General features: G+C 51.3%; 1 protein-coding gene and 1 non-coding gene across 5 annotated transcripts; both read left to right on the top strand.

Annotated features, from left to right (window-relative positions):
- The first annotated feature begins 1,241 nt into the window (after positions 1–1,241).
- SMARCC1 (SWI/SNF related, matrix associated, actin dependent regulator of chromatin subfamily c member 1) lies at positions 1,242–23,109 on the top strand. 4 transcript variants are annotated; one of them, XM_040431448.1, is made up of 28 exons: positions 1,242–2,282; positions 7,498–7,617; positions 7,876–7,961; positions 8,210–8,291; positions 9,369–9,461; positions 9,535–9,604; positions 9,881–9,950; positions 10,926–11,001; positions 11,077–11,202; positions 11,359–11,474; positions 11,876–12,000; positions 12,107–12,166; positions 12,416–12,453; positions 14,483–14,604; positions 14,684–14,755; positions 14,838–14,951; positions 15,237–15,390; positions 15,466–15,579; positions 15,660–15,719; positions 15,801–16,059; positions 16,259–16,422; positions 17,069–17,128; positions 17,695–17,809; positions 17,900–18,045; positions 18,316–18,450; positions 18,900–19,206; positions 20,028–20,216; positions 21,553–21,696. In XM_040431448.1, exons 1-28 carry the CDS (start codon positions 1,635–1,637, stop codon positions 21,561–21,563), a joined length of 3,732 nt encoding a protein of 1,243 aa, XP_040287382.1. In that variant the 5' UTR covers positions 1,242–1,634; the 3' UTR covers positions 21,564–21,696. The 4 variants fall into 4 exon arrangements, with proteins under 4 accessions (XP_040287382.1, XP_040287380.1, XP_040287381.1 ...); XM_040431446.1 differs by lacking the exon at positions 21,553–21,696 and adding an exon at positions 21,754–23,109 and having other exon boundaries at positions 1,243–2,282; positions 16,259–16,420; positions 17,067–17,128; positions 20,028–20,195; XM_040431447.1 differs by lacking the exon at positions 21,553–21,696 and adding an exon at positions 21,754–23,109 and having other exon boundaries at positions 1,246–2,282; positions 18,900–19,176; positions 20,028–20,195.
- On the top strand, positions 5,780–5,909 carry LOC121002973. The gene has a single exon (XR_005779374.1). It is a non-coding gene; the product is annotated as a small nucleolar RNA SNORA5 (small nucleolar RNA).
- Positions 23,110–23,149: the final 40 nt, after the last annotated feature.

Here is a 23,149-nt window from a genome sequence, read left to right as displayed (position 1 = left end):
TAAGGTTTATTTATGGTTCTGTTTTCAGCGACCTGTTGATGTACGACCGTTACAGGGTCGAGATTGCTCAATTTTACCCAATTGTTTACACTCGCTATATTATTTATTCTGTTTCAGGTTGAAAACCCCTTGGCATATGGAATTCCGTGTTGTTCCAGGTTTCCTGAGATGTTAGCCACGTTGGCTTGAGTTCTTCAGTTGGACGGACCAGAATGGTCGGTGGTGGAACCAGTTCCAGTTTCGGTTATGGTTTGGCGGTTGGTGTCGTGGATTCAAAGAAAGAGGAAGATATGCAAGAGGACACTGCTTATTATAGGATCTGTCAGGGGAGGGTCCTTTATTGTTATGTTTATGTTAATTTCTCCTTTGCTGCTATTGGTGGAAGTAAAGAAGGAGATAGCAATACTCGCCTCCGTGTCTTTAATAAAACTATGACTTTACGTCATGAAATAGGAAAATCATTTAGTTACATCCTGTATTATACTCCAGAGCTGCACTCACTATTTTGCTGGTGCAGTCACTGTGTACATACATTACTTATCCTGTACTGATCCTGAGTTACATCCTGTATTATACTCCAGAGCTGCACTCACTATTCTGCTGGTGCAGTCACTGTGTACATACATTACTTATCCTGTACTGATCCTGAGTTACATCCAGTATTATACTCCAGAGCTGCACTCACTATTCTGCTGGTGCAGTCACTGTGTACATACATTACTTATCCTGTACTGATCCTGAGTTACATCCTGTATTATACTCCAGAGCTGCACTCACTATTCTGCTGGTGCAGTCACTGTGTACATACATTACTTATCCTGTACTGATCCTGAGTTACATCCTGTATTATACTCCAGAGCTGCGCTCACTATTCTGCTGGTGCAGTCACTGTGTACATACATTACTTATCCTGTAATGATCCTGAGTTACCTCCTGTATTATATTCCAGAGCTGCACTCACTATTCTGCTGGTGCAGTCACTGTGTACATACATTACTTATCCTGTACTGATCCTGAGTTACATCCTGTATTATACTCCAGAGCTGCAATCACTATTCTGCTGGTGCAGTCACTGTGTACATACATTACTTATCCTGTACTGATCCTGTGTTACATCCTGCATTATACTCCAGAGCTGCACTCACTATTCTGCTCAGTGGTAAGGAGGTAACATCTCACCTCAGACATTGGGCAGAAACCCCACTACACTAAACTAAGCTCATCTGCAAAACCTTTACTACGCATGCGCGGGGGCGCATCATGTTAATAAAGATTGTTTTGTTGACACCCCTCGTGGCTTTGTGCTTAGAAGCTCCTGCGTCCCCACGTTACGTCGCGCGCTATCAGAGGGGCGTGGCTATGGAAAATTAGGGGTCTTGTGGTTAGGACTGTTTGGAATAAACAAGACTAAAAGGTGTGGGCGTAGTCTTATCTTGTTGGGCGTGCCGTAAGCGCGTTTCCAATCATAGGAATGCCTGGGCGATGATTGACAGTTTATAGAATCAGATGAATGAATAAGGTGGGCGGGAGCTTTTCCCGTGGATGAACGGTAAGGAGGAGGAGTTTTGAATTTGACGGGCAGTTCGTAGGGGAAGTCTAAAGCGGACAGTGGGTGTGGTCATCAGGTGAGTCCAATGATTGTCAGCCGATGTAGGCATGTCTTTGGTGATTTGCGTCTCGAGTGGGCGTGTCTTTCGTGTGATAGACAGTCTATGTGGGCAGCATCTTTGAAGATTGGCACCTGGAGTGGGCGTGGCGTCAGCGTGATTGGCAGTCGGTGGGGGAGGGTCTCCCGCGCTGCACAGGCCGCAGCAGCATTCCCCCGGCAAGCAACGAGTGCGGCGGCGATGAAACAAAGGCAGGTCGGGCTCGGAGGCCCCGGCGGCTGTAACGGCAGCAGCGGAGGAGACGGCAGGCTGGCGGGATCCAGGCAGAGGAGGAGGCGCCGCCGGGGAGGTGGAGCGGCCGGCGGGGAGGAAGGCAGCCCGGCCACACGCCAGTACCAGCAGGCCGGGCCTCGCCGGGAGGAGCCCCGGAGGGATCCCGAGGAGGAAGAGGACGGAGAAGAGGAGGACGAAGAAGAGGAGGAAGAGGAGGAGTGTGACGGGGAGGAGGAGGACGGCGACGGGGACTCCATGGCGGCATCGGCAGGAGGGGCGGCCGCTCCGCTGGCTCAGGCCCGCAGGAAGGACGGGGGCCCCGTCACCAAGTTCTGGGAGAGCCCGGACACCGTGTCCCAGCTGGACGGCGTGCGGGTGTGGATCGGCAAGAACTACAAGAAGGTGAGTGCGGCCTGCGGTCACGTGTGCGGGCATTGCATATGTCTGCACACCCCTGTGCTGGCCCGTGTCTCCAGGCAGAGCTGGTATTGCACATGTCTTCACCCCCCGTGTATTGGGGCAGAGTGCCTCCTGCATATGTAATCGCACCCCTCTGTTGTCCTCTTCCCCTTGGGTCAGAGTTCACGTGTGGGAGCATTGCATATGTATTCACCCCCCCCCCCCCCCCAATCAGTGATACTGGTCTGCAGCATTGCATATGTATTCACACCCCCTGTACTTCGACTGCATCTCCGGACAGGCTCAATGGTGCCAGCCTTGTACATTAGTATTGCATATGTATTCATACCCCCCCCCCCCCCCCCCCCATCAGTGATACTGGTCTGCAGCATTGCATAGGTATTCACACCCATGTCGGCAGGCGCTGAGCTGCACCGGTGATGACGGATGTTAGTCTGACGCCGCGAATGGCCGCGCTCACCTCTGACGAGTTCTGCACCTTTCTGATGCCCTTTCAATTCTTCCTAATTTTTCAAGATCCTAGCTTGCTGACAGTGAATGGAAGCTTTCTTGGTGACGTCCATGATCAGATCACATGAGTTATTATGAGACTGACCATCAGAGAAGCCTCCACAGATCAGGTGTAATGGACGGATCGCCACCTTCTCTGTGTTGTCTTCCCGATCCCGGTCGTGGCTCCCAATATCTGATGGAAATAACGGAAGTGTGACCTCGGCCTCAGCTGAGAGTTGATTGGTATTGTCTGCCTGGGAGGAAGCAATGGAGATCCCCATAGACTGTCCTAGACCTGAGCAATCAATCCTGTGTAGGATTATAACGTTCAGTGAGAGCAGAGTCTGTCCAGCATTAGAGGAGTTAGAAGGGCGTTCCTCCTTACTACGGGGGGGTGGCCTCTGGGCCTGTCACCTATCCTGATAATTAAAGAGGTGCTGCACTGTATTAGTGCTATGACGTCCCGTCCACCCAGCTGGGAATGGGGGCGGCTCCTGCACAGTGGCCCCCGTCCACCCGGCTGTGGCCCAGTTCTAGGGAGTGGGGGCGGCTCCTGCACAGTGGCCCCCGTCCACCCAGCTATGGCCCAGAGTGGGGGCGGCTCCTGCACAGTGGCCCCCGTCCACCCGGCTGTGGCCCAGTTCTAGGGAGTGGGGGCGGCTCCTGCACAGTGGCCCCCGTCCACCCAGCTATGGCCCAGAGTGGGGGCGGCTCCTGCACAGTGGCCCCTGTCCACCCAGCTGTGGCCCAGAGTGGGGGCGGCTCCTGCACATTGGCCCCCGTCCACCCAGCTGTGGCCCAGTTCTAGGGAGTGGGGGCGGCTCTCTTAGGATCAGACCCTGCGACCTCACAGTGATCATATAGCCTCACATTTGGATGTGGAAATACCCCTTTACTGCTGATATACTCGCTGGCGCCCCCTGCCTCCCGCATATATAAACTGTTGGACCCTCACTGATTGCATCTCTTAACGTGGCTTAGCTGAGCCCATGCAGAGCTGCAATGCCCTATACTCCGGATTTCGTATGAGGGGCTACCCCAAAAAGGTCCTGCACCGAGCCTTTAATAGAGCCACTAACGCTGATGGAGAGGAACTGTCGTCTAAGAGAAAGGCAGAAGAAGGTAAAGTGGTGAGATGTATAGGTGTACGAGGTCCTCAAGACACTGGCATATCCTGAAGACGGATGAAGATCTGAGACAGATACTCCTGGACAATCCAAGCATTACGTATAGACGAGGCCCGAATCTAAAGGACATGCTGGTCCGAAGTCACTTCCAGAGAACCTCTAAGAGCAAGGGAACATGGCTGAAAACCGCAGGATCCTACCCATGTGGAGCGTGCGGCTTCTGTAAATCCATGACTAACCCACAAGATGGGCGGACATTTAAAATCCGTGAATTCATAAACTGCAAAAGCACCGGGGTAGTTTACTGTATACAATGTGAGTGTGACGAACGGTATATTGGTAAAACTATTGAGGAGGAGGCTCAATACAAGCGAGGAGACGCCGCTATCCAGACAGGTAGAGAAATGCCAAGACTAAAGGTCTGGGGGATACAAAGGATGCGGAGTTCTTCCAGGCAGGGCGACGCGGACCGCAACGAGGAGACGAGATGGATATATACTGGCCCCTAATGGGCTGAATGAAGGGTTCACCTCATTTCTGTAAATCTAAGTTAACCGGCGTTTTCTTGAAATTCAAAGAACTGAAGGAAAGTGAAAATCAGATTATTCCCAACCAGATAACATAAGGGATCAGTCAAATTTGTCACCCTGAAAATAATGGGGGCCTAAAAGAGATGCCCTTATGACAGCTGTCTAGGCAGCCATGTTGACACTACTTACCTGGGGAAGCCATACTGTCCCGGTGATGTGGGATTTTTCTGGATCGACAGCCCTACGGATAGATAGGCCATCATTATAAATAGCAGCTGATCAATGCCAATTCTTTTAAAATAAGTGACATATATGTATATATAAATAAATTCATTAGACACATTTTTTGGGGAACATTGTCCGAGTTGACAGACATGTCAGAAATGGTGATTCAAGACGCACAAATAATACACTTTCAGATGTAGTGATATCGCTGTAACCCCTCACTGGGGTATTTTCCAGGATGACATGTATGTTAGACAATATGTGATCCATAAATGATGGTCTATTTCCAGTTATACGTCTGTGAAGAGATGCAAGCATCTTGGCATACTGATTCAGTGGCCGTAACAGTGAAATTATCCCTCGTTTCATCCAGAATGCCCGTCTACAGAAGGGACACTCAGCAGTGGGGACAATACGGATCTTTGAAAAAACAGAAGTGCGGGCGCATGCGCGGTATACTTATACTTACATATGACCCCGGAGCATGCGCCATAGAGTGCCAATAGGCTCGGAAGACTAAGGAGCACGGCGCATGCGCGGGAGAGCTCAGATGAGCACTGATATCAGCGCCGGCGCAAGCGCCGCGCACCCCCAGTGACGTCACAGGCGCCGAGTAATTACCGAAGCGGCTCCTGACCCAATGGTAGGACGTCCTAGCTGACGTAGACATGCAGTCCACGGAGAGGGTTTGAATGCCCTGACCTCGCCCCCAACTCAGAACCTGTGCAGTTTCCCCTGAAGACGCCGAATCGCTCGGCGAAACATGTAGGGAAGCGGGCTCCAGATTTTAGGCAGGAAGGTTGGATAGGGATTGCAAAATAAATGTTTTCAAGCATCTAGAGCGCAGCGAACCCTTTTGGGGTGACATGGATTAACATGTAAATGACATATCAGCACTAGAGGCCATATCCCGCAACAACCCACTCCTGAGAGGTTTAACCATTTGATCCCAAGAGGTATTTGTGTATTTTAGAAATCATAATAAAGGAATAGTTTTAGTAACATTTTCACTGAGGTTGCAGAAACACGCTCAGGTCCAAGTGACCACCTAACTTCTTCTCCCATGCAGAGCTGCTGTCCCCTCCTCCCTCGCAGGGTTAATACTTGCAGCTTCGTCAAATTCAGGACCACCTGAAGTGGTGACTCCTGGCCAATGGGCTGCTACAGGAGCTTGTAGTTCATGGGCCTCACGTCCTCTCTGGTGGGATGTGGGGATATATGTGCTGCAGACACTGATGACATCACACGGCTCGGGTCCTGTACACATCACCGGTGCCCATCAGACCCTGATGACATCACACGGCTCACGTCCTGTACACATCACCGGTGCCCATCAGACCCTGATGACATCACACGGCTCGGGTCCTGTACACATCACCGGTGCCCATCAGACCCTGATGACATCACACGGCTCGGGTCCTGTACACATCACCGGTGCCCATCAGACCCTGATGACATCACACGGCTCGGGTCCTGTACACATCACCGGTGCCCATCAGACCCTGATGACATCACACGGCTCACGTCCTGTACACATCACCGGTGCCCATCAGACCCTGATGACATCACACGGCTCACGTCCTGTACACATCACCGGTGCCCATCAGACCCTGATGACATCACACGGCTCACGTCCTGTACACATCACCGGTGCCCATCAGACCCTGATGACATCACACGGCTCACGTCCTGTACACATCACCGGTGCCCATCAGACCCTGATGACCTCACACGGCTCACGTCCTGTACACATCACCGGTGCCCATCAGACCCTGATGACATCACATGGCTCACGTCCTGTACACATCACCGGTGCCCATCAGACCCTGATGACCTATCCATCTTGGAAATCTGAACGGTGGGGGTCCGAGTGCTAGGGCGCCCAGAGATCACAGAAACCGTGGTCTTATCCCTCCATGAGTGGACTGATGGTTCAGCCTCCATGCTGCCAATTCGTTCATTCTCTATGGGACACCCTAGCTGTGTGCTTGGGGTGGGGGGGTGGGGGGGCGTTTTAGTGGTGGTCCCTGCAGTCGGACCCCCACATATCCAGTCCGGAATCCCCCTTTATAATTGAACCAGGCTCAGTCCCTCACAGAGCAGATTACACCTTTGCTTGCTTTTGGTGAATAGACACCTTTATTCACAGTTGACTACTTCACAGCTGAGAGTTTGTTACAGTTGTATCCAGTGTAGACCGTTCTCTCAGGTGCGGGCAGATCTCTGATGGTTTGTTACAATGTGTCAGTCTGGATTCCAGATGTTTATCTTCCCTGAACTGGATACAATTATAATAATAATAATCTGGTTTCAGCCTCCGGATGTGAAGAAGGTTTTCCGTCTGCGCTGTTCATATGACGGATAATGCTGCGGTCCGAAGCCGGCTGTTTTTTGTTTTTTTTCTCTCCTGCCCCTCTCCCCTGCGAAAACATAAAAAAACGCTCATCCCTCTGTGATCCTGCTGCAGCTTCTTTCCTGGTTTCTTTCAGTTGCGCAGGTGACTGCTGCAGCCAATCACTGGCCTCAGTGCTCAATGCATTGATCTACCAGTTGAGCTGCTGCCGCCTGTGACTGGTCCCAGTGGGCACAGGACTATGCCTTTTGCTGGTTCTGTGGGGACAGAGCAGCCTTCGGGGATGTATTAATCTATTTGTGCTGGGGGGGATTTTATTGGGGGGGGGGGGGGGGCAGAAATTATGTCCAGTCAGGGGACGAGAGTTAAGATTCTTCTGAAGCCGTTTTGCTGTTCTCGTCATTTCCTTCCATATTTTAGGTTGGTTATGTTTAGTCTCTTGTTAACCCTTTGTCCTCTCCTCCTCCCAGTATGTGCAGGCCGATTCTCCAACCAACAAAGCCCTGGCCGTCTTGGTCTCTCAACTCCTGCAGTTCCAGGAAGATGCATTCGGGCGACACGTCACCAACCCGGCCTTCACTAAACTGCCTGTGAGTGGTGGGGGTGGGGGGGGTCGGGGGTAATGGAGGAGGCTCCAGTCCAATGTCTGAGCCTCCCAGTTACACTGGGATCTGCCTGCTGGTTACAGTCCCCGTTGAACGTGTTGGTTGGCCCATTTGATCCCCCATTGTGGTGGGTTCCCAGCTGCACTACCCTTGTGTTTGGTGTGGGGGGGGGGGGGGGGTTCCGCTTTATCATGGACTCCTGCGGTTTAATTTTGACTCTATCTGTTTTTCTGTATTTTGCAGATTAAGTGCTTCTTGGACTTTAAAGCCGGCGGAGCCCTGTGTCACATCCTTGGAGCCGCGTACAAGCACCGGAGCGATCAGGGATGGTGAGGACTGATAGAGCAGGGTAGTGGATGGCGCTCATCATTAAGGGGTATCCCACCTCAGGTATTCATGGCTCCCGCATTCTCATAGATGTGAATGGAGTGAGCCATAGACCTGTGCAGCCCCCTCTCCATTCACTCTCTGCCTGGATGCAGTGGCACCGGGGGTCCTTACATTGATGGTGTAAGCTGGGAACCCCTTTAAGTCCTCCCGCCACTGCCGTCGGTGACCACTTCTTTATCTCCTGCAGGAGGAGGTTCGATTTGCAGAATCCATCCAGGATGGATCGCAACGTGGAGATGTTCATGGCCATTGAGAAGACACTGATGCAGGTGGGGCTGCTCTTGTCCCAGCGTTCCTCTCTGTAGATCAGTGCTATTCGGGGAGTGTTGCCTCCAGCAGCTCCTGTCCCTTTAAAGGGGTTGCTGGGAATTTATTGATGGGTCATCCAATATCTGACTCTCGGCTGTTTGATGCGATGGCGGCACTCGGAGTCCAGTGATGTCATCGTATATCGGTCACATGGCTTAGGCGTGGGTCAGTTCTATGAATGGGCCTGAGCTGCTAAACGATGGACGGCGCTGCGCCTGGTGCACTGCCGGGAGGCCGCAGCTGATCGGTAAGGGGTGCCACACGTCGGACCCCCACCGTTCAGATATTGATGCCCCATCCCAAGTCCGTCCTCCACCTGAGTCTTGTGCAGGCAACGGCTCCTGTTGATGGATGACATCCGCTTGTAAAAAGGAGCATTTTCAGGAAAACGCCTTTAACCCATAATGACCTACCATGGGCCTTATTCTAGAGCACTAGGTCTTTGTAGCGCTGTGATATATCTAGTTCCTGTGGGGTGTCAGAGCAGGCATCCTCCAGCTGTTGTAAAACTACAACTCCCACAATGCCCTGCTGTAGGCTGTTCGGGCATGCTGGGAGTTGTAGTTTTGCAACAGCTGGAGGGCCGCCGTTTGAGGATGCCTGCGCTCTGCTGCCTAACGAAACACTGCCTGCTCTAATGGCCGAGATCAGAACACGTCGACTGTTTAACCCTTTCATGCCACCGTCTCATGACTGTAGCAATCAAAGGGCCCCTGTTTTGTCGGGTCGCTGGATTTCCCGGTGGTTTGATCTGAGACGCGAGAACTGTGCCGTCAGTCCTAGAGGGGACCCCTGGGTTAATCTGCTGCGAATCTGCATTTTTACTTGTATGTTCGATGGGGCTTAACCCACATGCGGCAACATAGACACACGCATCAGTGAAAAAATTAATAAAAAAGGCAGTGGCCGCTGAATGCGTAGAGGCAAAAACTAGGTCAGTTGTGCCATAAATGGGGCCTGGTCATTAAGGGGTTAATTTCTGCTAGAGGTCTAAATGAGGTGAACTCTGTGCCTCATTGGGTTTCTTCTCCTTGCAGAACAACTGTCTAAGCCGACCGACGGTCTACCTCGTCCCCGAAATAGAGCTGAAGCTGGGCAATAAACTGAAGGACATCGTCAAGCGCCATCAGGTGAGTGACGGCGCGGCGGCCCGCTCCCTAACATGTGACACGCGTGTGCTCATCGGCTTTCCTTCTGTTTTAGGGTACAATCATAGAAGAGAAAGCGAAAGCCTCGCACCACGTTTACCCTGTCCCTACCTCACTGGACGACGGTAAGGAAGCCCCTGTCCCTGCGCAGGTGTGGACATTACTGCGCATGGGGGGGGCTGCTGCAGGGGTTCAGGGAGAAGATACAGAATGGAGTACCCCACATGGGTTACATGATCAGCGGCTCCGTCTGGAGGAGGGCGGCTGCTGCTGCCAGACAGATCTGAGGTTCTTTATCTTTGATCCTCCTGGATAACAGAAGTCTCCGTACTTCAGGGGGGCCCCGATCGGCCGCGGTCACATTGGGTGTAGTCCGCTGTTCACACAGTTTCTCTTTGCAGATGAGTGGCTGAGACCGGTCTTGAAGAAGGATAAACAGGTCCTCGTGCATTGGGGTTATCACCCGGACAGGTGAGGGGCAGCGATGTGGAGTATTAAATTATACTGGAGTATTAGAAGTCGTCCATTGACCTCCAGATGGCGGAATCCCATCCTGACCTAGTCCTGCTGACACTCAGCTGAGTTTTCGTTACAGTTCAGACGAACAGTCCTCACTGAAAAATGCTGCTCTCACCAGAAGTTTTGAAACTGGAACAGATTTTGGTTTTCAGAGTTTGCTACGTCACTGTTTTTGGATCTTTTTTCTTAGATGTTTCTATGGTAACTGAAGGACAGTTATAAGCGTTTCAGAAGTTTTATTGACAAATCCGTCAAGTTTCTTGAAAGATTCAGTATTTCCAGTGATGGCCTTTCCTTATGCCAGATGTCTGCCTCGGGACCAAATGCTGATCGCAACCCCTTGTCCAATCGGTGCCTGGAGTTTATCACAATTTAGGACACGTTCATCGGGCACGTGGCCTAGGAGCAGCTCGGCCCCATAGAAGCGAATGAGGCTGAGATCGATACCAAGCGCGGCCACTATACAATGTGCGGCGCTGTGCTCACAGGAGCCCCTCTGCCTTCTCAAACAGCTGGTGGGTGGGGGTCCTGGGTGTCGGACCCCCACTGATCAGATACTGGTGACCTGTGCAGAGGAGTCATCAATGTAATAAAAAAAAAGGGGTTGTCCTGAGGATCGCTCATCAATATTGTAATCCAGACATCCCCTTTAAAAAAAACAATCGTATGAAATGTTTATAATAGAGCTCAATGTACCATAAACGTGACAAAAAGATCCTAAAAAACCTGCAACGGCAAACTGTGTGGAAAGTAAAATTTGTGCCGTTCTCCAAACTTTTAGCTACACTGATACATTGCAACAAATCCATTTACTGTGTGAGCAGAACTAGGACAGATTTCCAGTCACTGCCTGCAAACCTAGATCTTGAAATTGCTTGGCCAGACCGTCTGACAGTCCTGGACTGACTCCATGTCCGTTTCTTCCAGCTACGATTCCTGGATTCCTGTTACAGATCTGGACGTGGATATCGAGGATCCGCCGATCGCCGAGAAACCTTGGAAAGTGAGTGACCCTGACAATGTCTCGGACTCCGAGGCAGATGAACCCCGCTAATCCGTACACGTTCCGTGGTTCTAGGTTCATGCAAAATGGCTGCTGGACACTGATGTGTTTAACGAGTGGATGAACGAGGAGGACTACGAGATCGATGAGAATAAGAAGGTGGCCGGCTTCCGGCAGAGGATCTCCCTGAAGACCGATGAGGTACGGAGCAGAGCCTCGTACAGCAGCAGCGGACATTGGCGCTGCTGATCTCCAGAGGGACACTCGCGGATTACTGGCTGTCGTCGTACTTCCATGTTTCCGCTAGGTAATGTGTATGGCTGGCGGCCATGTTCACGGGCTTCGTCTCTGTTTCAGGCCGTGCGTAGCCCCGAGAGGAAAGACCGGAAGTCTGTAGGGTCTGCAAAGAAACGGAAGCGCTCCCCTTCTCCACAGACTCCTTCTGAATCCCGCAAGAAGCCAGGAAAGAAGAGGTGAGTTCACCTACTCATGTACCGCCACTCCCATTGCTTCTCTAATGGAGGTTTTATACCTTGCACTAGTTTTGGTAAAAATTTCTTCCTCACAGACACAGAGGATTTTCTAGGCTGGAAGCCATTGTAGCAAAAGCCAAGCTGTGACAAGCATTAGGTCTGCTGCTTTTGGCTGTAAAGTGAATGTTTCCTTTGACTGACAGCAAGCAGAGATCTTATAAATAAGACAAAGCCTATTAGAAAATTGCAGTCTTAAATGTGGGAGAGTCTGGGGATTACAGATGAGAACCTTAAAGGGGGTTCCCTCTGAGGTTAGCCGCTGTAATACATACATGCCGTGTGCCGCGGCATGCCGATCTCCAGAACCTGAGATCTTACTGTCGATTCTTCATTATCATTAGCCAAGGAGGCCTCTATGGCAAGAGGAGATGGCAGAAGGAAGAGGACGAGCAGGAGGATCTGACGAAAGACATGGAGGACCCCACCCCTGTCCCCAACATGGAGGAGGTCATCCTCCCCAAAAATGGTAACTGCGCCTGTAATGACGACACCATGGGATGTGTCCTGCTGTGCGGCCGGCCACGGACATCACTCCGGCTGCCGCTGACGGCTGACCTTTTCTTGTTTTGCAGTGAATCCAAAGAAGGACAGCGAGCACACACCGGTGAAAGGTGGCATCGTGGCGGATTTAGGTAAGTCTACAATAGATGTTACAGGCTCTGCGCACGCGCCTTCAATTGTGCAGACGGCGCAACGCCTTTCCCTCCTATTCCCATGGCGCCTGCGCAGGACGTATGGAGCCTGTATCCGGCAGTGATGTGCGCGTCCCGCTGGTATCCCCTGGCCTTCCTGTAGTACGGATGACCCCAGACCATTCGCTGCCTTATTACACATCCTGTGCACAGTTGGCTGAACCAGATTTTAATTTTTTTTGTGTGCAGATGATCAGGAGGAGGAAGCGGTGACTGCGAGCGGGAAGGTGAGTGTGGATCTCAGACACAGGTAGATCTGCCCGCTATGTCCAGGGTCTCCTAATGGTGGCTGTGGATATGAGCGGCTCAGACGCAGGACATTGTGCTGTTTTCAATCATTCAAGAAGATGGCGCCTTTCTCCATACGATGAGAGCAGGTTGTGTTGCAGAAAGATATATTGTATTGCCGCATGTTCCAGTCAGTCTGCCCTTGTATACTCTTATTGTCTTCATTTATTAACTGATTCATTGTGTGATATCTATAGTGTTCACCATTTACTTCCCCTCAGCGAGTTCACTACATGCAGATTATACATTCACCACTAGAGGGAGCTCACTACATACAGATTATAGAGCCACCACTAGAGGGAGCTCACTACATACAGATTATACAGCCACCACTAGAGGGAGCTCACTACATACAGATTATACAGCCACCACTAGAGGGAGCTCACTACATACAGATTATACAGCCACCACTAGAGGGAGCTCACTACATACAGATTATACAGCCACCACTAGAGGGAGCTCACTACATACAGATTACACAGCCACCACTAGAGGGAGCTCACTAGATACAGATTATACAGCCACCACTAGAGGGAGCTCACTACATACAGATTACACAGCCACCACTAGCGGGAGCTCACTACATACAGATTACACAGCCACCACTAGAGGGAGCTCACTACATACTGATTATACAGCCACCACTAGAGGGAGCTCACTACATACTGATTATACAGCCACCACTAGAGGGAGCTCACTACATACAGATTATACAGCCACCACTAGAGGGAGCTCACTACATACAGATTATACAGCCACCACTAGAGGGAGCTCACTACATACAGATTACACAGCCACCACTAGAGGGAGCTCACTACATACAGATTATACAGCCACCACTAGAGGGAGCTCACTACATACAGATTATACAGCCACCACTAGAGGGAGCTCACTACATACATAATATACAGCGTCCACTAGAGGGAGCTCACTATATACAGATTATACAGTCACCACTAGAGGGAGCTCACTACATACAGATTATACAGTCACCACTAGAGGGAGCTCACTACATACAGATTATACAGCCACCACTAGAGGGAGCTCACTACATACAGATTATACAGCCACCACTAGAGGGAGCTCACTACATACAGATTATACAGCAACCACTAGGAAGAGCTGACTACATACATATTATGCTTCTCCCCGTGCGCGGATGACGTTAGGGAGGCTCGTCCCCGTCCGTGTTTTCATCCGTGTACAGGGAAAAACAGCAGCGGTGGCTCGGGGAGCGGAGTAAGAATATTCACTGTGAGGGGCCCGGCACATGGGGGGCTGTTTTACATTGGATAACCCCTTTAATGTAGAAAGCGTATACAGATCTTATTGAAGCCAGTGATCCATCCCCTGTGTGCTCCCTCTAGTGGTGGCTGTATAATCTGTATGTAGTGAGCTCCCTCTAGTGGTGACTGTATAATCTGTATGTAGTGAGCTCCCTCTAGTGGTGACTGTATAATCTGTATGTAGTGAGCTCCCTCTAGTGGTGACTGTATAATCTGTATGTAGTGAGCTCCCTCTAGTGATGGCTGTATAATCTGTATGTAGTGAGCTCCCTCTAGTGGTGGCTGTATAATCTGTATGTAGTGAGCTCCCCTCTAGTGGTGACTGTATAATCTGTATGTAGTGAGCTCCATCTAGTGGTGACTGTATAATCTGTATGTAGTGAGCTCCCTCTAGTGGTGACTGTACAATCTGTATGTAGTGAGATCCCCCTAGTGGTGGCTGTATAATCTGTATGTAGTGAGCTCCCTCTAGTGGTGGCTGTAGGTTGTCAGAAAAAAAAAAACAGAGCTCAGAGCCCTAGAAAACCTGTATGCTTAAAAGTATGTGCACCCCTGTATGATCTATCTGGATGTCCCATTTCTTAACATTGGCTTTAATATAATGTTTAAACCGTGTGATCTGCCATCATTGTCCGCTCTCTGCCGATCTGGATCCTGGTGACCATGTCTTACCTGTTTTCAGGAAGATGAAGATCCCAGCCGAGGAGACCAGAGCCGGATGGTGGACAACGGGGAAGATAACGTGACGGAGCAGACGAATCACATCATCATTCCCAGCTACGCAGCCTGGTTTGACTATAACAGGTGAGGGTCCGGTCACGTGTGGAGCCGCTGGTGCTGTGCTCTTCGTACGGGAAGGTCACGAGGGTCTCGTCTCTTTCAGCATTCACGTCATCGAGCGGCGGGCACTTCCAGAATTCTTCAACGGGAAGAACAAATCCAAAACGCCAGAAATGTGAGTGACGGCAACAGACTGCGCCATGAGCTTGTGATAATGACCCAGGCGGGGCCATTACTGACTTCTCCTTTTCCTGCAGATACTTGGCGTATCGCAATTTTATCATCGATACGTACAGACTGAACCCGCAGGAGTATCTCACCAGTACCGCCTGCAGGAGGAACCTGACGGGAGACGTCTGCGCCATCATGAGGTGAGATGTCTGCTGGGGCTTTTCTTCTTCATGGACTAAAGCCATCTCCAACCTGAGGCCCTTCAGCTTCTGCAAAACTACAACTCCTAGCATGCCCTGACAGCTGGAGGGCCATAGGTTGGTCTACACAAAGCCACAACTCTCAGCATGGCCATATGGGAGTTGTGGTGTCCTCAGACCTTGCTGATAAGCCCTCTACACCCGCACCTTGTATTGTCAGGGTTTGAGGGTCACCTTTGCTATGCAGAGCTCCATTTTGTCTCATTCTTGTATCCTCTCCATTAGAGTCCACGCCTTTTTGGAGCAGTGGGGCCTTGTGAATTACCAGGTGGACGCAGACTCGCGGCCTATGGCGATGGGACCGCCCCCTACACCCCATTTTAACGTGCTGGCAGACACCCCATCTGGCCTGGTGCCTCTTCACATGAGAACCCCACAGGTAGGATGCGTCTTCCTCAAGTCGCCTTGGCTCAGAGGCGGTGAGGCTCCATTGACTCCCGTGCCTTTGCTCTAGGTGCCGTCCGCTCAGCAGATGTTGAGTTTCCCCGAGAAAAATAAAGACAAGCCAACAGATCTGCAGAACTTCGGCCTCAGGACGGAAGTCTTCTCCAAGAAGACTCTGGCAAAGGTGGGAACGTGGGAGATTTGGCTGTGTCCGGGTGGTGAGGGATGCGCAGCCAGTACTAATGGTCACCCCTTACTTGACAGAGCAAATCTGCCAGCGCTGGGAGGGAATGGACGGAACAGGAGACGCTGCTTCTCCTAGAGGTAAGTGATGGACCTTCAGCAGGACTTGGCAGGACGAAGCGCACACATCGGTGCCCACACGTCTCCCTGTCACCTCCCTAGGCCCTGGAAATGTACAAAGACGACTGGAACAAGGTGTCGGAACATGTGGGAAGCCGCACTCAGGATGAATGCATCCTGCACTTCCTCCGACTCCCCATCGAGGATCCGTACCTGGAGAACTCTAACTCTTCCCTCGGACCTCTGGCCTATCAGCCTGTACCCTTCAGCCAGTCTGGCAACCCGGTTATGAGCACGGTTGCCTTCTTGGCCTCGGTGGTGGACCCAAGAGTCGCTGCTGCAGCTGCTAAAGCCGCTCTAGGTAACTATTGCTGCAGTGTTCCTCTGTTTTCAAGATATCTGCTTGCTTTCATTGAATAAAACAGTTATATACAGAATCTGAAAGCCTGTCCTAACTGGGTCCTGCTGACACACTGTAACAAACCATACACCAGTGTCAGTTGGATTTGGTTGGCCTTGATTGACACGTGCTGATGGTTTTCACTGCAATCTTATCTCAGAGGAATTCTCTCGAGTGCGTGAAGAGGTTCCCCTGGAGCTGGTGGAGGCGCACATCAAGAAGGTTCAAGAGGCGGCCAAGGCTTTGGGCAAAGTGGATCCTGCCTATGGACTAGAGAGCAGCTGTATAGCGGGAACGACCCCCGACGAATCAGAGAAACCCAGTAAGTTCAGGGATTTCAGTCAAGTACAGGTGTGCAGCTGTCTGCAATTACAAGAGGTTGTCCACAGTGTGGTATAAGATGACCCTGATGGGGGTATTACTCCAAGCTTCACTATGGTAGGATTGTCATGCTCAGCCCCATCTTGTGGTCACTATCGGTTACTACAGTTAAAGGGAACCTGTCACCGGGATTTTGTGTATAGAGCTGAGGACATGGGTTTCTAGATGGCTGCTAGCACATCTGCAATACCCAGTCCCCATAGCTCTGTGTGCTTTTATTGTGTAAAATAAAACTATTTGATACATATGCAAATTAACCTGAGATGAGTCCTGTATGTGAGATGAGTCGGGGACAGGACTCATCTCAGGGGAATTTGCATATGTATCAAATAGTTTTATTTTACACAATAAAAGCACACAGAGCTATGGGGACTGGGTATAGCGGATGTGCTAGCGGCCATCTAGAAACCCATGTCCTCGGCTCTATACACAATCTCGGTGACAGGTTCCCTTTAAGGTTTTTATAGATGGGCCCTTGAATGTAGTTGTGTAATGGATGTAGATAAACCACATCTGCAGACAAATGTCTTATGTGAACGGCAGCTTAAAACTCCTGCCGGCATTAACCAAACCCCTTCTCACTGCAGCAGAGTCTACTGAAGAAGAGAAGATGGAAACGGAGACCCCAGAAGCCCCTCAAACAGAGAAGGTCAGTATCCAGGGCTCCTGGTCAGCTCCAACTTAATTTCTTAAAGGATTTTGTGTGCACCGAATAGTCTGGGTGAACTGCAATTATTAAGGGGGTTTAGCAATTCATTAAAACTCAGTGTGCATTCACACGACCATATTTTTGGCTCCGCAGCCGTTTCCGCAATTTTGCTGAATGGGTGCGGACCCATTCATTTCAATCGCAAAAATGTGACAATGTGCTGTCCGCATCCCTAGATCCGTTCCACGGCCCCGCAAAAAAAGAGAGCATGTCCTATCCTATAGGCATTTCTATCATGGGGCCGGCTACATTCACACGGCAGGTATCTGTGTTTTGCGGATCCGCAAAACACATACGGTCATGTGAATGTAGCCTTAGGCTGAGGGGTACAGTCACTTGCCCCTGAATGTCCTCCTGCCCTGGGTCTGAATCTGCTCCAGATTGTCCGCTCCTTACTACCATCGATGCAGGGAGGCAGAATTTAGGGTTCAGTTTGGAGGCCCAGCCTACCATCCACACAAGGATTGGGTCACCCACCCGCCTCTCAAATCTTTGTCCGCTTCTAGAGTGAAGTTAAAAGTGAGAAGGAAAATGAGACCGAGTCGTGTGAGAAGCCGGAGTCCTCCGCGGAGAAGAAACCAGAGGAGGAGGAGAGCGAGGCGGCCCCAGAAGACAAGACTGGTGAGGTGTAACCTGCAGACTTAGAGCTGTATATAACGCATGATGTGCTGGTTATAGATGCGTCTAATGGTAGTTGGTTCTTCCCTGCAGAAGAAGAGATGGAGGAAACGAAAGAGAATGTCGAGACTGCCAAGGAGCTCGACCCAGTAAAGAAGAAATTGGAGAATGATATGAATGAGAGCAATGTAGCTATGGCAGCCGCCGCTGCTCTGGCCTCTGCAGCCACCAAAGCCAAGGTAAGGTCACTCCATGTATCCTCCATGTGCTGCTCTGGAAGGCCCGAGAGTCCATTATGTTCCTGCTGATGCTGGGCAGACCCAAGTCCTACAGAAGTCCTGGACCTCTAACCATGAATGGGTCGTTGAACTGTTGTACTCTATGGTTCTACCTTCACAGCTCATGGTGTCTTACAGGGGATGCATTGTCTAGATCGGGGCTCTTGGAGCTTCTGATGACCTGTAGAAGGTTTGTCCCCTCATGTCCTTTTCCATTTCGCTCATTGGCAGCATCTGGCCGCTGTGGAGGAACGCAAAATCAAGTCCCTGGTTGCGCTGCTAGTGGAGACACAGATGAAGAAACTGGAGATTAAACTACGTCACTTTGAGGAACTGGAAACCATCATGGATCGGGAGAAGGAAGCGGTGAGTGGTCTGTGTGGGGAATGGGCTGCAGAGACTGCACAGAAGCGATCGCATGTCTGTGGCCCATCCTTCCGTGACGCCCTACATTACCTCTGCTTTATATTCCTGACAAACCCCCGATCTCCACTGCCCCGGAGCAGCGCTCACATTAGATGTCTGATGATCTGCACTGCACCTCAGTCCATCAGCACAGACCGTATCGGAGACTAGAAGTCGCCCCATTGTGTGTGCACTTAGGAAAGACTTGGTGATGAGACTTCTGAGTGTCACCACAAATAGTGAATTCCCAAACCTTGCAGCAGCCTCATCCTCCCTTTCCTCTCGGGTGACCTAGTAGATGGAGGAGGGGGATGCAGCTGCAGCTTCTCTGTGTTGGTGTGAAGGGGGGCACCTGACTGGCGGTGCCCATGCTGTATGTGATGAGTTTGACGTCTTTCCTCCCGTTTCAGCTGGAGCAGCAGCGGCAGCAGCTCCTCACCGAGCGCCAGAACTTCCACATGGAGCAGCTGAAGTACGCGGAGATGAGGGCCCGGCAGCAGATGGAGCAGCAGCAGCAGCACGGACAGAACGCTCAGCACCCCGCCGCCCCCTCTGGACCTGCGATGGGCCACATAGCACCCCCTGCACACCCTGGTATGATGGGTCACCTGCAGCAGCCGCCACCACAGCAGCCCCCTCCATATGGTGTACACCACCAGATGCCCCCTGCCCACCCGCCGCAGCCAGGCATGTATTCTGGGCATATGCAGGGGTGGGGTAAGTCAGAGCGTGTGATATGTGGGGGAGAGGAGCTCCTGCGGTGCACACAGTGTCTTCAGCTTTTCATCTTTCTCCTCCTTTCTCAGATTCTGAAGATCTCTTTATATTCACACTGAGGATTCTTACATGTGTCCCCCTTGTGACCATCAGACACACGGCTGACATAAGCGCTCAGCGTGGGCCTTACTGCCAGCGTTTCTACCACTGTTAGAAATGCGCGGTGGTAAGACCACTGAATACAGCCAGACAAGAGGGGGCCCTGCTCATACCGGGGCCCTTGTGTCAGGCAGTCCAGACGGGGGCCACACCTTCCTCCTATCCATGGTTTGCTTTGGTTTCTTTGTGATTTGGTTTCCTAGAAAATTGAGCCCTTTGTATCCAGGATGATGGGAATTACTCAGTGGGTCAGAAGGGGAGTTTTTGAGCCCCTGAAGATGATGGGAGTGATGTATTGTCCAGCAGTTTATAGACTGGCCTTCTCTACACAGTCCTTTTTTTGTATATGTTTTTATACTTATTTTGCCTGAGGCTGCACTACTGAGAGCTTGGGCTGACAACATGTCCACTTCCGTGTTGTCAGATGCAATTTTGACTAGGAAACCTTGTGTGGATCCAAATCAATTTCTACATTTTCCTTCTGCTTAGTGTGCAATCACGTGTGCGCGGTTCTGTGGCTGGTGGTGGGTACTCCGACCTCCTGGGGTGGGGGGGGGGGTAGATCCTCCTGGCCTGATTTGGGGGGGGTTGGGGATGACTTATCTTTTTTTATTTCCCTTTTATCTCCCTAATCCATGGGGCTCCCCTTGTAACCCTTGCAGGTCAAATGGCAGGACCCAGCTCCATGATGTCAGGACCACCTATGCCTGGACGAATGATACCGAACATGCATCCCGCCGGCCCCCCTCAACCTCCACCTCAGCCAGGGATTCCCCCGATGCCCAGCGGCATGATCGGACCGCGACCTCCGATGGCTCCAAACGGCATGTGTAAGCTCTTAGACCACAATATACCGTATTTTTCGCTTTATAAGACGCACCTGATGATAAGACGCACCTAGGTTTTTGAGGAGGAAAATAAGAAAAAAATATTTTGAACCAAAAGGTGTGCTTTTGGTAGCTTTTGAACTAATGGTGGTCTGTGGATGACTGACACTGTTATGGGGGGGATCTGTGGACGACACTGTTATGGGGGATCTGTGGATGACACTTAAGGGGCGGATCTGTGGATGACACTTAAGGGGCGGATCTGTGGATGACACTTAAGGGGCGGATCTGTGGATGACACTTATGGGGCGGATCTGTGGATGACACTTATGGGGCGGATCTGTGGATGACACTTATGGGGCGGATCTGTGGATGACACTTATGGGGCGGATCTGTGGATGACACTTATGGGGCGGATCTGTGGATGACACTTATGGGGCGGATCTGTGGATGACACTTATGGGGCGGATCTGTGGATGACACTTATGGGGCGGATCTGTGGATGACACTTATGGGGCGGATCTGTGGATGACACTTATGGGGCGGATCTGTGGATGACACTTATGGGGCGGATCTGTGGATGACACTTATGGGGCGGATCTGTGGATGACACTTATGGGGCGGATCTGTGGATGACACTTATGGGGCGGATCTGTGGATGACACTTATGGGGCGGATCTGTGGATGACACTTATGGGGCGGATCTGTGGATGACACTTATGGGGATCCACAGATCCGCCCCATAAGTGTCATCTACAGATCCCCCATCAGATGCATCAGTGTGGAGGGAGGAGGCGGGCCCCGGTGCAGTGACTCTACTCTAATACACCGGGCCCCGCAACTGTTAAACATTCAATCTGATAGTATATGCTCTGTACGGGCGGCTCTTACTATAGTACCGTAAGTATAGCGCAGATCGGCATCTCCATCGGTCATGCGCCACCTGCCGCAGCTCCCTCCTCATGCGCCGCCTGCCTGCTTATCTCACTTTATGAATGAACAGGCAGGCGGCGCATGACAGAGGGAGCTGGAGCAGACGGCGCATGAGGAACGAGGTGCGGCAAGCGGCGCATGACCGATGGAGATGCCGATCTGCGCTATACTTGCGGTACTATAGTAAGAGCCGCCCATACAGAGCATATACTATCAGATTGAATGTTTAACAGTTGCGGGGCCCGGTGTATTAGAGTAGAGTCCCTGCACCGGGCCCCGCCTCCTCCCTCCACACTGTCACTGATACTTCGCTGGCCGCGCTGTGCAGCATAGCGGCCAGCGAAGTATTCGCTTTATAAGACGCACGGCCATTTCCCCCCCACTTTTGGGGGGAAAAAAGTGCGTCTTATAAAGGTGAAAAATACGGTACATACTTGATAAGTCCTCAGTTGGCTGCAGTGTGAGATCAGCGGCGCCATTTACAGAGCCGAACTCACCGCGGCGGTTGCCCTGGTTCTGCATGACGTGGGCTGTTTGAAAGGAGCCGCTCCACCTTCCGCCCTGTAACATGTCTGTCGCCTGTTCTGTTATCTGCTCGTCACTATATTGCTGTTTTGCCTCCTCACAGACGCGGCTCCACCACCACCACCGCAGCAGCAGCCGCCTCCACCCAGTGACGGACCAACGCCACCCCCCATGGTGCCCCCAGCATCGTCGGCGCCATAGACAGGACGGCCAGCCCACTGCCTCCCCCGGTCTCTCCGTTCATTTGAGTGACGTGGTTTCATTTTAACAGTTCATCTATATAACCCTCCGGCTCTCCTTGACCAATGACTTGCGGCGCCCGCTCTCCTGGCTCTGCTTGTCGGCTGACGTGCGGCGCCCGCTCTCGATTCTGTAGTATTTATTGGACAGGTTGTTCTCTTCTTTACCTGCCCTGTTTAACACTTCCATTTTTCTTTTTTTTTATGTTTTATAACCTGTTTTCCCTCTATTGCTGCAAGTTTCGGGTTTCGCCCGCAGGTCTGTTGCTTGTTTAATGTGTTTCTTGTTTTGGAATCTAACCCCCATTTTGTTTATAATAAAAGTTCCTGAGTGAACAGGCGGTGAGCTGATCTGCTGGCTCGGGGTGTCTTTCATGGTACTTGTCAGTTGTGTCCACTAGGGGGCAGTCTGCTAGTTGTAGTTTATGGTCCTGCTGCTCCTGACCCGGGAGACGTGGATATCCATTTGTCTGCTAGTCTGAAATCTACCTCTGCCGGGCAGCCGATGTGGGTTCCCTGGGGTGTTTGCGGGGCGAGGAGAACAATGGGAGGGTTCGCTGTTGTGCGCAGCGGTCTGCAGTACGTCTCTGATTACTTGGTGTCGCTTCAGGTTAAATCTTCATGGTGGTGACTTAAGGACTTCTCTACTCCAGTCACATCCATAGCCGCAGTCACTAAACTTCCACCACATGGTATCCCCTTATGCTCTAGTCCCCTCCAGAGATGCAGCTACGGTGTACAGACCCAGCTGTATTGCATTGTGGGAGACGTACTGTTCAGCGCAGTCGCTGTGATGTAGACAACGGGTAATCTGCTTGGGACGTGTCAGTATATTTCAGCAGCTCTGGAGGTGACTGGTGCAATGTAGCTGAAGGGACATGCAGATTTAACCTGTGACACTGAGTGGAGCTGCAGTGGTAGTAATAATCTGTGGGTCTGCAGAGCGTCGCTCCTCCTCCTCACACGACTGCTTGCACTTTCCTTGGGTATCTGTTCCTTCCGCTTTGGTGTCTAGTTTTCCTTTTCCTCCAGGACTCGGCTGCAGTGAACACGTCAGGTTTTTAGTGGTTTTCTTCTCGGAGTGCCCCTCCTCCACCCCGGTGTCAGTTACCGTGTCACTTGCTGTTTTTAGTCAACTCGTTGGACGCTCTGTACGTGAACGGGCCGCTCTCCCGGCCTCCAGCCGCCAAGATTTGTTAAATAAAATACGGTTTCTTTTGTAGAAATTTCTCGTGCTGATTATTTCTTCTGGATCCTCCA

The sequence above is a fragment of the Bufo bufo genome, chromosome 5, assembly GCF_905171765.1.
Source record: "Bufo bufo chromosome 5, aBufBuf1.1, whole genome shotgun sequence".
NCBI classification, from domain to species: domain Eukaryota; kingdom Metazoa; phylum Chordata; class Amphibia; order Anura; family Bufonidae; genus Bufo; species Bufo bufo.
Note: the sequence above shows the minus strand (reverse complement) of the source record. Positions and strands in the feature narration are given on the sequence as shown.